General features: G+C 50.4%; 1 protein-coding gene across 2 annotated transcripts; it reads right to left on the bottom strand.

The window, feature by feature from the left end:
* Nucleotides 1-2,705: 2,705 nt before the first annotated feature.
* On the bottom strand, nt 2,706-16,499 carry PEDS1 (plasmanylethanolamine desaturase 1). Of its 2 annotated transcripts, none has more exons than XM_068208096.1 (6): nt 16,283-16,499; nt 13,075-13,194; nt 6,114-6,205; nt 4,526-4,670; nt 3,657-3,869; nt 2,706-2,893 (listed from the first exon to the last, which is right to left on the bottom strand). In XM_068208096.1, the coding sequence occupies exons 1-6, from the start codon at nt 16,407-16,409 to the stop codon at nt 2,772-2,774; spliced, it is 819 nt and encodes a 272-aa protein (XP_068064197.1). In that variant the 5' UTR covers nt 16,410-16,499; the 3' UTR covers nt 2,706-2,771. The 2 variants fall into 2 exon arrangements, with proteins under 2 accessions (XP_068064197.1, XP_068064198.1); XM_068208097.1 differs by lacking the exon at nt 16,283-16,499 and adding an exon at nt 15,520-15,662.
* Nucleotides 16,500-17,350: the final 851 nt, after the last annotated feature.

Here is a 17,350-nt window from a genome sequence, read left to right as displayed (position 1 = left end):
AGGGATCAATCACCCCTGCTCCTGGGGTGGATGCAGGGATCGATCACCCCTGCTCCTGGGGTGGATGCAGGGATCGATCACCCCTGCTCCTGGGGTGGATGCAGGGATCGATCACCCCTGCTCCTGGGGTGGATGCAGGGATCACCCCTGCTCCTGGGACGCATGTAAGGGACCACAGCTGCTCCTGGGATGTATGCAGGGATCACAGCTGCTCCTCCAAGGCCCTCCTGACCACAAGATCCACTCATGGAGGGAAACTGCAGCCCTGGCAAAAGCTGGAGGCCTGAGAGTCCTTCTGAGGGTCCAGAGAGCAGGAGCCTGACCAGAGTTCTCCGTGGAGGCAAGACTGAAATCAGAGCTTTTAAAAGCATTGAAATGAAATGCAGGCCATGCACCCCTTAGGAGTTTAACAGGAGTGCCTTATTCTGCTTCAGCTCTAATCTGTTCCTAATCAACTTAAGACAAATTTTCTTAAGCCAGATTTACAGCTGTTAAGAAGGATCCACGCAGCCTTTTGCCCCAGAATTGCCATATTGATTTTGTGGGAGCATTCACGTCTTTGAAGGGTGGAACAGGGACCTTGGAGCCGCAGCCACGTCGGGTGTGGGGTCACAGAGCCAGGGCTGCCCCAGGAGCCCAGCACAGCATCCACGTGGAAAATGCATCTGGAGATTAACTCTGTCCCAGTTTCTCATAATTAAGCAAGATTAACAGATAAATAGTCCCAGCAGCCACCAGTATGAGTAGCTCAGATTTGTTTCCAGTAAGGCAACAGCGGCCAAGAGAGGTTTGGGCAGCAGCAATGCCTCCAACAACACTTTGGAAGTACAAATTCTGGTGATTTCCCAAATCCATTTGTTCCATCCACTGCACCACTGCTACTCACTTGGCATTTAAACCTGCAGTGAAAAGAGCTCTCAGAGGACCCAGTGCTTCAGGCTGGTTTACACAGGAGCCCTGAGCATCCAGCCAGTTCTGTCCACAGCTCTCCAAAATCAACTGAAGGCATTTTGGGACTCCTGCTGAAGTGGAAGAATCCTTTAATGTCAAAGCTGTATGGAGACCTGCTAGTGACGGTGGCAATGGGAACAGAAAAGTTTCATGTAATGGCATAAAGTTCTCCAAGGGTCTGAACACTTACATGAAATATTTTGTGACCAAGGTACCAGCTGTGATTTTAATCTGCAGAACCCAGCTCAGAAGCATCTGCATTCAGCACTCCCACGGAAGGAGAGTTGCCAGGTCCCAACTCATTCAGAATCCATCCACCATATCTGCAGGAGTGGAGATCAAGGTCAGGCTAAACCTATGACTCAAAACCATCTTACCCTGCTCTTCAGGAAGAGGCAGTTTGAATTTAACACAACTTACAGCTAGAGGAGGGAACACACCTCACATCTGATCAAGACTAAGCTTTCAGTCAGGCAAGAACTGAACAAGTTCCAAATCACACTAACTTGATAAAGTGCCTGTTGGATGTTTTTAGAGAAACTTCTTCACCCCAATTCAGCCGGGGTTACTCCTCTGCATCCAGAGCAGAATGAATTACTTACACTTCTCCAAAGGTGTAGAAATCTGGTATAACATAGTGCCAGGCTCCTAAAACGCTGGCAGATGATCACTCCAACCCAAACAAGCTGTGACAGGCTGCCAGGTGTCTCAGGTGGGATTGCACAGGGTGTTGTGCAACCACTGATCCAGCTCTTGCACCAAGTGCTGCCAGTGCAGCAGTGAAAAACAGCAACAAGACTTGAACATGATTAGTATTATCCAACTGCTTTGTTATAAATATATTATATACATTCAAACATCACATTAAAATATTATTCCATTACACCAGAAGAGATTAAGGCTTTATATTATTTACAGAAACAAGCAAGCACCTTAAAAAAATAAAAAGAACAAAACACCAGTCATTGACATTTCCCTTCTAACATTACGAGTTTGATACCTTGAGCTCTTGAATACAGCTATTTGCAGTGTGCCCAATGCTAGAACTATTTCAAACATTTATTGTCAGGGTAGGAAACACTTAATAGAAGACTCAGCAGTGAGCACTCCACACGAACAGACACATGTGTTGTAGGGTGCCCTCCCTCTCCTCAGAGGCTCCTGAAGTTGAAGGCTTATGCAGAAACTGCTCAATTCCATGTGGAGAGTAGAACAATTTTGTTTTAAGGGGAACTGAAGACACTTGAGGATTGGTGGCCCCTGGAGGAGCGGGATTCTCCAAGTCTGTTCCCCATGGCATCAATCAGGTTGAACAAGATAGTGAAGACAGAGCTGTACGTGGATCAATCACCGAGTGCATTGAGCAGTCATGATTTATAGGCTTCCATTGCTCCCCCACTGCTCTCACGCAGTGCCCCTGCCCTCCAACACCAAGTGACAAACCTGTCACCGCTCTCCCTGTAGGTCCTAGGCAGCAAGCTGGTTGGGAAGTGTTCAGAAATGTTGATACAACACACGTTTCCTCCGCCCCACGTCCCCCTGGAGTGCCCGGTACCTCACGGATACAGCGACGAAGCAAGGTCTAAGGTGTAAGCAGACATGGCTACACAAAAAGGTGCTCAGTGAGAGTAATCATCTTCATTTCAAGTATTGTTTTAAGAATTAGTTCTTTTCATTGCAGTCTGTGTTAGCACTTTTTAGTTTGTGCTTTAGAGTCTGTTATTTCTTTGCAGGTCTTGAATTTGGCTGATGGCTTTATTTTTTTTTCTTTTAAAAACAACATTGGCAACAAGTTAAGGATTGCAGAAGGCTGGCAGAAGTTATTTGATTTTCTGAGCCCATTTCATGTCATCTGCTCTTGGCTTCTCCCCAGTAAGTCCTTGGATGATGTTCTCCAAACATCTCCAAAATCTTATCTTCTCTAACGGGTAATTAAGCCAACCTAAGGGATTGCAAAGGAAAAAGAGGATTAGTTTGTCATAGCGTCCAAAGTTCAGCATATTTTTAATGAGAAAAAAAAGCAACCAGCCCAATACTGCTAATAATGGTCAGGCTTAAACTCTCAGCACATAGTAGGACTTAAAAATAACTCTTTGGGTGGCAAGATTTTTGCTACCATCTGTCAAGTCAGGCTTCTTAATTGTACCATGTTTCTACATGACATTCTGCTAATGAGAATTAGATTTTTTCTTGGCAGAGGTTTCAAAGCCCACATGAACCGTTTGTTGAAGCCAATGACAGAATGAAGAACCAGAGTGGTTTAATTCCAGCTGTCTGATTAACTTGATAACTTATTTAGGATTGTGCAACACTGGTGACTGAGCATTCCCACCTGTACAGATATAAAAGGAAGCTAAAGCTTTCTGCAAACCTGTCCACCTCTGAGTCAGAATGAGTGGATGCTGAAAATCCAGAAGCCTGGCTTTTAGAAATGAGCGTTCCAGACCAGCTGCAGACATTCTGCTCTTCTGGAGGAACAGCAGCTTTAGTGAACACACCCCATTAGTGGCCTGAGCTCAAGAGCCCAGGCAATCAGATCTCAGCACCACTGACTGCTCCCTCAGGCTCTGAGGTCCTGCAGCTGATGACAAAGCTTCCCCCACACTTTCTGTGCAGTTTTGCCAAGCGCCTGCGAGAGCGCGGCGCGCTGCCCGGCTCTGCAGTGTCTCCCAGCTGTCCTGGCAGGGCCCTGCAGGGCGCAGTACCCGTGGTGATGCAGAAGTAGGTCTCGTGTGGGGACACGTGGTGGATCCTGTGGTGCTTCCGGGGCAGGATGATGTGCCAGTCCTGGAGGAATATGACCCAGCGTGGAAGGCCAAAGTACGTGTGGGACCACTTGTGGATCTGGTTCGTCATGGTTATGAAGATGATGAGGGCAAAGACGTAACACTCCCAGGGACAGGTCTCACACAGCGCCTCTGCAAAACACCACGGGCAGCTGGGAACAGCAGCCATGGAAAGGCACACTTCTGCCAGGACAGCATCCTGCCCAGCCAGAGCTGCTGCTGCTGCAGGAGCTGACAAAGGCCTCACCAAAGCTGCTCTGGCAGAAGTGTCACAAGAGCCAGTGAGCCATAAGCAATTCCCAAATGTCACAAGACAGGCTGGGAAGTGCCAGAATCTGTCAACACACCATAAACAGGAAGTCAAACTGAGTTTACCACCTATAAAATTAATTTGACTCTTTAGTTCTTGACTTCTGCCTTGCACATAAAGTACTTGTGCACAGACATGAAGCACTGTTTTGTGTTACACTTTGCAACAATGAGTTTCCCCGGATGTTCACAGCTTGGTCCCTCTTACAAAAAAAAGTATTTAGCACAACTTCTAATCTTCCTTCACAACTCTCCAGCCCCAGATTCTCTGTTGAGCTAGAGAACCTCGCTGTGCCACCTTTTGCCACCACACCTCAAAGGAAAGAAAGCTTCCCTCCCTCCTGCCAGGAGCAGCATGCTTCCAACAGCTATTTCTTGTCATATCACATCCACGGGTTCCTCCAAACTTCACATGGACAAATGTTCATTCAATAGCAACAAGAACACTAAATCCACAGCAGTCAGAAGTAAGAGCTTACCTGGGGAAAAAGAAACAAATTTGTAGGCCATGTTTGCCAAGGGGACCAGTGTCATGAAGCAGTTGTCTCCATTGGTCTCTATGAAATCATGTCTGGTGATTGCTGTGGGGTCAATATGGTGTTCCCTAAAGGGTCTGATGAAAGCCTGGGAAACAATTGGATAAACACAACAGCACACTCAATAATGGTCTTGGAAAAGAAAAATATTTCAAAAAAATAACCCAATCAAACCCTCTCATACACTCAAATCTGATGACTGAGTTGAAGAGAATTCATAGTACAAAGCATGTAAACAGGATTCAAACTTTTGTCATGACACTTCAGAAAATTTGTTTACATTTGCAAAGCAATTCAGTTCCCCCACACAAATCCAGGTTTTCTTTGCTTCTCAGTTTTCTTCTTCTAAATTTTCACTTAGGACCTTCAGTATGTAATCTTAAAAACAAAGCATCAGCACCCTAATTTCCCAGGCAAAATAAGCCTGTGAAATTCACTTGCTAAGCAGAATCAACCAAGGGAAAAAACCACTAAAAAATAGGATTCAGCCTACCATATTTATGGGCTACAGATGCCAGCACTAACAGACTAAATGCAAATTAAGTGACTGGACAAAGCAGTGGAAGACAAACACACCATACAGAAGTCACCTCTAGGAGCAGAAATCACATCTGAACACACAGAGCAATTGTTTTACTGTGTGGAACACAGTTACTGATTTGCCTTTAACACTTCCAGCACGTCCAGCCTGTGCAGAGGTGTTCTGAGCAGCCTCAGCTCATGGTTATTTAGTGCAGAGTCTCTAGCAGTAGGGTTTTTAAAAGTTATTTAAACTGTGGTCCAGAGAGACAGGGGTTTAAGACTACTAGGTCTATTGAAGGTGAACAAAAACGCCAAACTCAACAGTTTTAATTCTGCTGTTGCAGTTTGTGTAACTCTGGATAATAACAAGGAATAGCCCACTTTTTTTTTTTTTTAATAATGATCCTTCTAATATTGCACTGTGAGGAGTAATTAATGGTAGCTATTAAGAAATTTAATTAAGAAAACAAATTGTTGCCTACTACAGAAGCCAGTGCACCTTCCACTAAGCAACTGGCATTTGTAGCTGCAGGTGCATAATGCATATCAAATTAAATCTCCAGTCACCACCATCCTAGTACTACTGTCTTACAACAGGGCCCACAGAAGAGGGAGCTGGGAAGATTCTTCCTGGAGCAGCCCCATGTTTCACACACTTTTAGGAGTTCAGCTGCAGGGACAACTCTCCAAATCTGTGTTGCTGACCTTCTGAACATGCACATGCCCAGCCAGGGTCCAACACTTGTGCTGCCACAGGCCGCTCCCACAGAGCCTCAGAGGTCTGCAAACACTGCGACTGCCACGCTGCCAGCCTCACGGCAGGTGACAAAATGGAGCGGTGCCACCTCGCAGGTGTCCCCCGGCCAGGTGCACCACGGCCCTGCCCAGCAGTGCCCAGGCCCTTCCCCGGGCTGGCTGTGGCACAGAGCCCAGCTCAGCTGGCAGCGCTGGCAGTGCTGCAGACAGGCACTTCAGGGCTTTGTCAAGCTTAGTAACAACAATCTCAGACCTTTCCAACGATGGGGAGCTCCACAGATCCCCAGGTATCTGCTCCCCAGTGGAACAGTCCTGAGAGGAAGTCAGCCGTAATAACTCCTGCAACTTGAATGAGAGAGAGAGAGGGTCAGACAAACACAGCAATTTACTCACTCAGTCACATCTTATTCTTATTTCAGAAGTTTACTTGTTTATCTGCCTCTCAGATATTTACAACCACACGAGATCTACCCAGTCTGAATAAACATGAGGTCAGGCAACTAGGAAAAAGAGGTTAGCCAGACACCATTTGGACAGCAGCAATCTTCATTAAATCTGTATTTGTGTTTAGCCCATCCCCTACAGAACAGAAATACCTCCCCTAGTGGGTACCTTTCGCTTAGCTGACCCCTCACCTCTGCAGTCCTTCCCCTCACCTTTCATTTTCAGAAAGGGAGGAGAAATAAAAGAGCTCTTCTCCTATTATAAATCAGCCCCTGCTGTTGAATCCATTATCCAGTTGGCCCAAACTCTTAAATGCAGCAGGAGACACTTCATTCTTTATCTACCCCTTATTGCACTGAAGACAGCTTATTTTCTAAGCAGTAAATTCTGTGCATTTGTTCTTGTTTCAGACCACACAGGCAGGCTACAGCAAGAGCGGGTGGGACACAATAGCGTTTAGATCTGCTGCTGGCAGCTGAAAGGGCAAGCAGCCTGGCTTCAGGGGAAGATATCCAAACAACACTTCTCTTTGCAAGGACTCAAATGCCATTCTTGCTGAGGTAATGCCCCCATTAGCCTGCCTCGCCTCCAGCTGCTGCCTCATCCCAGTGAAATAACTGCAGAACACCAACACAAATTGAGGCAAAATATTGACAGTTCAATAGATGTTCCTCGTATTGCTTTGATGTCAGCTGGTAAAGGGAAGAATGGAGGGTGCCTGGAGCAGTGCATTATACTAAAGCAATTGGGAGAAAACCTAACTACCAGCAATCTTGTTCCAGCTGTACTGCAGCATGGTGTCGGTGTCCTCTCTGCTCTGCACTTGTGCAGGGTGAGTCGCAATAAAAGAGCAAGAGCTGTGCTGAGGTTCCACGTAAGCAGCATGGTGACACTTGGTGTGTGTCCTGTCCCCGGGCTCAGAGGGCACATCCCACTGATGAATTGGGCTCAGAACCCTCCCACACCCAGCACTGGCTTCACTGAACATGGCAAGACCAAGGCACAGGAGTTCAGCTGCTGCTCAGAGGGGCAGAAGATCTCGATGCTCTGTCATCGAGGCTGGGGGGCAAGAGGAGACTGACAGCCCTGAGCATGGGTGAAATATTAACCACAGTCAGAAAAAGCAAGATAACCCAGCTCAGGTGTGGAACTGCAAGCAGTGGGTTCAACACTCACCAGAAGCCAGCTCAGTGCAGCGTTAGGGAAGTCCTGATCCACACACATTAGCTTTCCTGCAGCTCACTGAGAGAGGGGTGAGGATCGGCCCATCCAGGGGTGGTCCCCGAGGAGGAGGCGATGCTTGGAGCACACAGAAGGAGGGCAGAAGGACACGAGCTGCAGGACTTGCTCACAACACTGGGATTTTTTGGTTTGCAAGCAGACTGCAGAATAAGGAGGAAGGAAGGCAGCCCAAACTCCAACCAGTACCCAAGCAAACACTGGACTGCCACACACATTTGCTGGAAATGCTGCTCTGTCCCGTTTCCCCAAGCTTGTCCTCCTCTGTGTGGGCACCTCCCAGGCACAACACCAGGTGCCTCTCCCCACAGCAGGACATGTGGCTGGACAAGCAACTGCCCCAAACACGCCACGGACACAGGGCAGCTCTGTCCGGCTCAGAAACCAGGGAATGTGTAGGGTTTGTGACCAGAAAAGGCCCCTGTCCACCTCTTCACTGCTTCAGTCAAACTGAGAGACAACCTGCAACCTCTGCTCTTGTGGGTGACTCTCAAACCACTTCCCGTGGCCAGGCTGCTCCCGGGGCCCGCGGGAGGAGGAGGCCCCACAAGAGCTTTGAGAGACAAAACTGCTGTGCACATTTACCATTAAAAGTTGTACTTCACCAAAATTTCAGGAGCTGAGCGTAAACTTGGCTTTGTGTAGATAGAATGATCAAATTGTAACCTGGAAGTCTTACATCAAAACATACAAAGTTTCATAGTTACTGTAAAAATGCAGTTAGAGTCTCTGCAGAGGAAGAAACCAGGATACTATGTTATTAAATAACTTGATGCTATTGTGCAACATCCCTGAGAAGTGCTGTGGTGTTTAATCGGTGACTGTATGAACTGGTTGAACAGCATTAAAGGGTTGGCATGGCTAACTTCACAAACAAAAATATCTTGTTGTCTAAATAGCAATATGCCAAAGAACCTGTTGTTTGTCACTTACATGCTTATGCAAATAAAATGCCTTAGTCACCTGGAGTCCCCATTTAGTGACTTTCAGTACAGAGAAGGCAGGGGTTTGATATTATGGCAAGTTACAAGGCTAAGATTATAATCCCTGGACATGTCAATGAGTATAAACTGAGCAGCTTGAAAGAGAAAAAAGAAGAGTTCATAAATTTGGCGAATAAAGCTGAGGAACTTTCAGTCAGAACTGGACCTGAGAGTGCCCACAGGCAGGGCTGGGACAGCAAATGCATCACTACAGCAGTTTTATCACACTGTAACCAGGGCTGCCAACAAGCCCTGTCTGCAGAACCTGCACTCCAGGGACACGACCAGCCCGGGCTCCGTCACAGCAGCTCCCCAGGCAAGCCTGGCACGTCACCCACAGAGCAGACACCTCTCCTTGGGGCTACTCCCTGCTCTGGGAATGCCTGGGGACCAATGCCCTGCCTCCAGCAATGCCCCCCCGAGCAGGGCACACCCCATCAGCCTGGGGGAGCAGCCACAGCAGCTGGGACACTGCAGTGAAAGGAGGCCCCCAAGGAATCGGGGTCCTGTCTCCTCCAGGGCTGAGCAGCAGCAGATCTTAAAGCAAACACTCATCTGCAAAAGCACAGCTTGGCTCAGAATCACCACCTGATAAACTTAATCCTCCAGCCAAACTCTGCTGTAACTTTAAGAGAGCCCCTGACAAGTGGGCAGGCAGACAGAGGTGCCTTTGTCCCCTGGCACGCCCCGTGGGACGCAGATGGGACCGTGCCCCAGCGTGGCCGCAGTGCCAGGGCAGGAGCCCCAAGCTGCAGCACACCGAGTCCATCCCCAACCCCAGTGAGACAAAGAACTGATCACGGTGCCAGCGTCACCTGCTGAGGGCAAACCAGCAATAGCTGTACCAGGTCACTTCGCTTCCAAGAGCAACGCCCTCCTCCTCCTCCTCCTCCTCGTGGTGCCCGACCAGCCGGGCTCCTTGGGAACCACCCCGGTTCTGCCCAAGGGATCCACAGCAGACAGCACACAAACCCTGCTGCTGCACCACAGAGCTATCTGCACAGGGGAGCAGAACCAAGCTCTGTCTCTTTAATCACAGCTCGTGGAGTTTCCCTCTTTATGAGATGATGCAGCTGAGAATGGAAGCACAAAGTTACCCACAGCTACCAGGTACCTGGTGGTTACTTCAGGTGGGTGAGACAGCAGGTGACAAACAACTTACTTGGACCAGCACTGAATAAAGGCATTTTCCTCTGCTAGCTGAGATTTCTGGTGTAATTTCAAGAACCTTTTAAAACAAAATTTCAGGTGGAAACTCATTTTAACGCACATAATAAATGCAAGATGAAATGCCATCCTTGGAGCTGTGAGGCAGCAGGATGTGGATACCCGAGCCACGTGCCCAGCACTCACTTCAGCCAGCACTGATGTCTCGGGAGTGTTTTTTCTCCAACGTGTGCCACACCTTTCGTGTGTTACACACTCATGTCTGGCTCTGCAATGCAGCTGACCAAGGGCAGCTCTGCAGAGCTGCTGGAGCTTGAAACAAAGAGGTTCTGGGCCTTGATGAGATCCAGTTTCTAGTTTGAAACTGCACTAAGTGATTGCTTCCTGTGTGCTCTCTCTGGCTAACCCACAACCTCTGCAATACTGAAACATGTAGCTCAAATGGGTTAAAAAAAATCCGTTGCCCATCTTTCAAGACAGCAGTAATTAATGTAACTTGTATCATGTCACAAGATGTTCCTAAAGATATCTGCCCTATGTGGGGCAGTTCCTAGGAATATAAACAGGTTACAACACAAAGTTAACTCTTCTTTTTTGTAAGACTGCAATGAACAGTCCCTGTCATGAACAAATATGACTGCAGATAACAGTCACATGCCTGAAACAAGTCAACCAACTTGGAAAAAAGGGGTTTAAAACCCTATACAAAAAGAGGAGGAAGGAGAGGAAAACAAAAACCAAGATTCATACTGTAATTTGCCAAACTTTTTATCTAGACGTTATTAATATATGAACTATATACTCAGCTTGTGTATATTGAATATGCTGGACACCACAAGTTCACCTGAAGCTATGATGGCTTTCAAGCCTGATATTACATGTCTTGGTGAGGCTTTCTGCTTACCACACAAAAATCCCTTTGCCAGCCTTGTCCCTGGCACTACCAACCTTCAATTACAGTGGCAGAGGCTGCTCTGGTTCTGTGGCACTGCTGGGATGTTGTCCTGCTGCAGTGGGAAACACGGGGGTGTTCAAGCTCCCTCACAGCCCCATTGCCAGCCAGGGCAGCCTGAGTTTACTGGGTGCTTGTGTGCATGCAGACAGAACACCAAACTCAGATCTGCACAACTCTCATCTTGCAGAAAGAGGAACAGCTCCATGGCTGCCCAGCAGCTGAGGATACCCAGAACAGAGCATGACTGGAGTTAGCACAAGCCACAGCAGAAATCCATCCTCTGCCTACTATTTTTCTTTTCTTTTTTCTTTTTTTTTTTTCTTCAGTGAGAAGGGGAAGGAAATTGTCTCATCCCTGCTAAAGCAGCCTGGAAGACAAGAGAGACCCGTGGCTCTTCCAGCCCAGCAAGCTCATCTTTAGTCAGCAGGACATGACACAGCCTGAGCTGCTCTGAAGCAAGGCCACTGAGGTGTCCCCTCAGTGCTGCACTCCCTGCAGGCCCTGAGTGACTCAGCAGGGCCAGGGCACCTGCGTGCCACGCTGCCCCAGCACTCGGGGAGGGACACCCAGGGAGGGGCTGCTGCCACTGCCAGCGCAGCAGGGGCAGGTCTCTTCTGTCCCGAGAACGTCCAGGTTAAGGCACTTACAGTACTGCTCGTGTTACAATTCCGTGTGCCTCTGAAGGCACAAAGAAAGAAGCTGTGACACGGCCTTTAATTACAGACACAGGGTTTAGGCTCAGTGGAACGATGCACAATGTTCAAGTACTTCACTTCCTAAAGGAAAATACGTATTTACAGACGAGCACACAGAGGGTCCCCGTGCAGTGAACAGGTCTGTGCAGCAGAACAGATCCAGCCCACTGGAACAGATCCCCAAAGACCTGGCAGGAACTGGGTCTAGAGCTCCGGCTTTATTAGCAGAATGTTTATTTTATGACTTCACATCAAGGTCACCATTCCAACCAAGCCTGAGGGAAGCTGTTAATGGAGCACACCTCACCCTGTGGGTGACTCAGGATTCCCAAGTGTGCCCATGGAGCTGCTCACGTATTTAGGAATCATGACTTTTATGGATATGACTTGCACAATATGCAATAAAACCTAATAATCACTGTGAATAACAGACATCATTCACACTTCACCTGGAGAAATAATGTATTGAAGGCAGCAAAACAAGATAGCCTGAAGCATTTACTATTTTATTGCACTCATCTTTGTACACACTATCAATTATTTCCACACCACTTTATTTACACAGAATCCAGATTCTGCTACTTTAATCATTCACTACTACTTAAATAATACTATCAGTGAATTGGCTGCTTTATCAGTTAAACTGGTAACCAGGATATCAGAGAACTCCAGCTTTTATCAATATTAACTTTGAGATGAAAGCCAGCTGCAAACAGATTGCACCACAGGTTAGCCATCACCGCTGACTCTCTTGTCTGATCTGCCCTCATCCCTAAGGAGCAGTTCCCATGCCATGTTCCCTCCATTCCTCCCAACACCTGCACCTCATCAGCTGAGAGCAGGCAAGACTGAATGAGGCCAAGAGAGCTGCTGTGACTCACAGGGGAGGACACAGCTCCCCCCAGCCCCAACAAAGCCAACAACCTCTACAGAGACATCAGGAATCACCACGTCCCAGCTTTGGCAGGAATTCAGAGCTTCTCGTATGTACCACTGCTTGAACCCGGTGCAGTGTTTTGGGTGGGTTTTGTTTGTTTTGTTTGAACTCATTAGCAATGCACAGCACTGAGGATGAACAAGTACCATTCTCTTCTAAAACACACACCCCACACAGGTTATAGGAAAGCTATTTTTTTCTAAAGCACAGGAGCTGAACATTCTTTCAGGATCCTTCACTGGTTCTTCCTCTCCTCCACAGAAGAGGTGGCACCAACTTTTCTTATACTCCTGGAAAAAGTCATCATTCCAGATAATAAACGCCAAACATCACATCCTGACATGAAAGAATTCTCCAAAATTCTTGTGTTCAGTCTGCAGTCCCCAGAAATGAAGCCAGCTTGATGCCTGAAGCACCTTTTATGACATTTCCTGCCCAGCAAGCTCATCTTTGAGCTTTTGCTTTCTGGAAAGTTCTTTTGAATATTTTTGTTGAGCAATGTATTTTGTTTCCAACTCTGATAATTTTGACAGCTCTTTTCCTTCTCAATAGCCCTTACACTTGCAGTGACTACACAAGAACACCAGACTTACTCAGCTGCATCAAAACTTCCCCTCTGAGAGACTGAGAAGCCACTGAAATGTAAGAGAAAGCAGTGACACATTTTGCAGATGGCCTCAGTTCCAGAGGCTCACACACAATGTCCCTGTCCCTTTCCAACAGCAAGCCAAGCCTAAAGGATCTCAGATCACAAGAGTCTTGCCTCGAGCAGGCAGCAAACAGTTCCTACTTACATATCCCAACGAGAACCGAGGGCGTGTGCTCCAGCCGCAAGTACAAGAGGAGATTGTAAAAATTGAAGCAGATCAGAGAGAAGCATAAGATGACAGAGATCCATTCTTGCAGTCTCTTTCCTGTTGGAAAGAACAAGGGGAAAAGCATGCTTTACTTTTATCTGAGAGGACATTTTGAAGCCTGAAATAACAGAGACAGACCATTCTACTGCCTGGATGACTTGCTCCATTTGTCTGACAGGGAACTGAAACAGAAACTTATTTATCCATGGGAGGTGCACACATTTTCTTAAATGCCATCCCTCTTCCCCAAGCCACTACTAAGCTCTTCCTCTGCCCTTGTCCAATTAACAGGGCCAAATCAGACATCATTTCACACTGTCCTAGTTTGCCTCTCCCTGAGATTGCTGGCATAAATTTCCTCCACGTCACATCTTTTCTCAATTTGCATTTCATCCAGTATTCAGTGTTGCTGGAAGGGTTGAATCTGGGAACAAATTTCTGGCCTCAAACATATTTAAACCACCTTGTGATCTGTCATATTTACAAGCTCTGAGATTTTAAATAAAGCTGTTGTACTAACAGGAGAGAGCACCATTCTCACCATTCTGTATTTTGGTGGCCCTGGAATGGCTCATCTAACATCACAAGTATTTCCCTGAAGCTTCTCCCTGAACTGTTGTCTTGTCTGTGCCTTCCTGCTCCCAGGCAAAGGCTGGCAACTCCCAGCCACTCTGAGATGACAAGGGACAGAACAAGAAAAGAGAAAGAACTGGCACAAATTCTCTCCTGCACCTTGCTGTACCACTTTGTACCTCTATAAAAAATCATTTACTGCCTATAAAAAGGGAACAGGCATATCAGAAGATGGCAACACTTGGAGTATCAGGTTAGCACAGAAAGCTGCTCCCTGCTCTCCACTGCTGGATCCCCACCAGGCACGAGGCAGAGCGCAGGGAACACTCAGGGTGAGACCTGCAGGATTAGGGCACAGAAACAGACCTTTAATACCCAAGGCCATGAAGATCTGAGCTGTCACCAGAAGGGCCAGGCTGCAGGCAGCTCTTACTGCCCTGAGGAGCTGCCAGGCCAGTCCCTGCCTGTTCTAGGGGTCAGCAGGCACAGCCTCCTCTTGCCCAGGGCTCCGTGGAGCAGTTACCCCACGGCCCTTGGCCGGTCCCTCTGGCAAAGCAGAGCACAAGGAAGGCTCAGGGAGGGCTCCAGGGAGGTGCACGCGCTCTCCCAGGAGCAGAGGCACGCTCAGGCCTGGCGTGTGTTCAGCTTCTGTCCTACTCCTCCTTCCTCTCTGCTGACCTAATGCCTGATCAAATTTCTCCTCCTAAATGCTAAATCAAGTCTTCCTTCTCACTGTACCACGCAACGAGCAGGGAAAGTAGGAACACAAATGGAGGATCAGTCTTTTCTCCAATGTGCCTACAAGGCAATATTTGAAAGTGTGAACAAAGACTTTGACAGGTCAGTTTCAGACGTTCTAGAAGGGCCATGGGTATGTAAATTAACACCCTCTGCAGCAGCAGAGGAGGGAATAGTAAAATTAAATTAAGACACAAGAACAGCCATATTTGACAGCGGCGTCAGGTCACCACGTGGGTGATTCTATAAAGAGATCCCTGGAGTAATGAAAGTAAGAGTTAATTAACACTCACTTCCTGCACGAGAAAACCACACCCTGATGAGAGGAGCTAAGTGGGCAGATCGTGGAACAATTAGCTGAGTGCTGGAAAGGAGGCTGGCAAGTCCTCTGAGCTCAGTGTGTGCAAACACCTCTGTGGTCTGAGCACAGAGATCCAGCAAGGCTGTCGAGATACCCAGGTTCAAAAACGCAGCCTCAGCTCTGCACTGGGAAGGCAAATCAGTCAAGGAACTGAGTCAGCGCTGATAACTTGTGTTTAAGGGGCACTCAAATCCCAAAGTCTGGGAAGGGATGAATTGCCAAAGCCACAAATATGTGCTTAAAGAAATCAGGGAAATATTCCAGTCATGTTCACTCTGCACAATTCAATGCAATCCCCATTCCTATGAATTCAGAATTTGAACACAATACGCTTCCACCATTATACATATTCTGGCATTGCTTATGTAAATTATTTATGTAATTCCAGAAGAAACCTGCATATCTAATACAGCCTCAGCTCCCTGACATATCACTGTACGTGTGCTACAGCCAGCGAGAAGGGCAGCAAGCTCTTTGGGGAGGAAAATCTTTCCCTTATGAGCCAGAGCAGTGGTAAAATCAGTGAGTGCTTTTGTGTAAAGCACAGGAATCAGTCCCAGATGGACCAGAGCAGCTGAAAGGTGTCACAAAGGACCTGCTCAAGGCAGGCAAAAGGAACTGAAACGGGCAGACTTGCCCCAGTCACACAAACGAACAAAGGCCTTGGATTTCTTATCATCACATGGCTCTGTGTGAGTAAGAAGACCTACTTGTGCAGGAATTGCCTTGGATGTGCAAGCTGGGCCCAGCTGACCTGCTGGAAACCACAAGATACCGAAAACACATCTTCCCTTCCCTATTCTCCACCAGAGAATGGACTCCCTAGGAATGGCAGGAATGCCCAGCATTGCTCACACTGTGAGCTAAAAACAAACGATGCTTTCTTAACAAGGAATTTGCAATTATTTCCACAGCACAGTCAGTCAGTCATTTACTGAGCACCCAAATGACAAACTGAAGCTTGTCTGACGAGTTCCAAGCTTCAGTTAGAGCGAAACAGGAGTTCGAGCATCGCGGTGCCCCTTTGTGAGGTGCCAGGCCTGGAGGGCAGCTCGCCGAGCGGAGGCTCCGAGGGCAAGGCTGCCGTTGTTACCGGGTGCTGCGGCCACACCTGCCCACCTGCGCGGCAGGGAAAGGCTCGCTTTTTGCCCGCCGGCTTTGGAGAGCAGAACGTCCCTTCCGGGCAGTTTCTGCCTGCCAACGCTCCCGCCCGCGGCCCGGCCCGGCCCGCGCCGCAGCCGCAGCCGCGCCCGGAGCCCCGCGCTGCCCCCGCCGGGCCGAGGGCCGGCAGCCCCGCGCCGCCGCCGGCCCCTTCCCGCTCTTCCGGGGCGCCCGGAGCCGCGCGGGAGCGGCCGGGGAGAGCCAGGCCCGAGGGGAGCCGGCCACGGGAGAACCGGGCCCGGGGAGAACGGGCGCTGGGGGAGCCACGGCGAGCAGCCGGCCCGAGGGCCCCGCCCGCCCGCGCCGCCTCACCTGGCGAGTAGAGCTCGGCCAGCTCGCGGGCCCCGGCGTGCTGAGCGCCCCAGCGCCGCCCGCCGCCCTCGGGCTCCTCGGCGGCCTGGTCCCGCGGCGCGGCCGCCCCCGCGCCGCTGTGGGCCATGTCCGGCCGGGATGGGCGCGCAGGGCCCGCGGAGCCGCGCGGAGCGCCGGAACGGGCCGCGCTGCGGCGGGGCGGGCGCGCCGGGCCCCGCCCCCGGCGCCTCCCGCCAATCGCCGGCGCCGCCGCGCGGCCGCCGGGCCAATGGGCAGCGCCGCCCGGCGCGCCGCAGCCAATGGCGCGGCGGCACGGCCGGCGGCGCAGTGCGGGGCGGGGGCGGCCGCGCCGGGCAGGGCGCGGGGCCGGGCGGGGCCGGGCGGGGCCGGGCGGGGTGTGGCAGGGCGGGGCAGGGTGTGGCAGGGTGTGGCAGGGCGGGGCGGCGTGCGCGGTCCCGTCCGGTCCGCGATGGCGGCGGAAGCGGGGCAGGGCGGGGCTGGGCGGTCCCGTTCGCACCGCCCCCCTCCCCCTCCCCGCCCGGTGCCTCGCGCGCCCTCTGCCGGAGCGGGGCGCTGTTCCCGCGGCCGCGCCCGCGCGTGCCCGCGACCCGCCACAGCGGCGACACCGAGGCCACTGTCGGTGCCTTTGGTGGCCCGGCCCGCGCCCCTGGCCTGCTGGGCGAAAGGCACGCGCCGTGCTCTCGGTGCTGGAAAGCGTGAATGGTGACCGTTCGGCGCTCACGCGGCCGCTGTTAACCGGGGTGCCGGGACACCCGCGGCGGGTCTGCGGCAGGCGGCCGCACGTGCCCGTACGAACGTGTGAGTTGGAGGAGGACGGGCACGGGCCTGGCCCCGGTAACGCCCGGCACGGCCCCGCCCGCTAGGTGGCGCTCCAAGCCTGCGGCCGGGCGCGGGGCGAGGACCGGGATCGGGATCGGGACCGGGATCGGGATCGGGATCGGGATCTGCACCGGGATCGGGATCGGGATCTGCACCGGGATTGGGATCGGGATCTGCACCGGGACAGGCATCGGGATCGGGGAGGGGCGAGGATCGGGATCGGGATGT

The sequence above is a fragment of the Anomalospiza imberbis genome, chromosome 17, assembly GCF_031753505.1.
Source record: "Anomalospiza imberbis isolate Cuckoo-Finch-1a 21T00152 chromosome 17, ASM3175350v1, whole genome shotgun sequence".
Classification (NCBI taxonomy): domain Eukaryota; kingdom Metazoa; phylum Chordata; class Aves; order Passeriformes; family Viduidae; genus Anomalospiza; species Anomalospiza imberbis.
The sequence above is the reverse complement of the archived record's forward strand: the minus strand, read 5'-3'. Positions and strand labels throughout refer to the sequence as shown.

Bases quoted from the DNA above. Each gene is read 5' to 3' on its own strand.
- PEDS1 (XM_068208096.1), bottom strand. From the start codon at position 16,409: ATGGCCCACAGCGGCGCGGGGGCGGCCGCGCCGCGGGACCAGGCCGCC. The intron at 6,206-13,074 runs GTAAGTAGGAAC...CTCTCATTCAAG, and splicing joins CTCGGTTCTCGTTGGGATAT to TTGCAGGAGTTATTACGGCT. The intron at 2,894-3,656 runs GTACTGCGCCCT...GCAATCCCTTAG, and splicing joins CTACTTCTGCATCACCACGG to GTTGGCTTAATTACCCGTTA.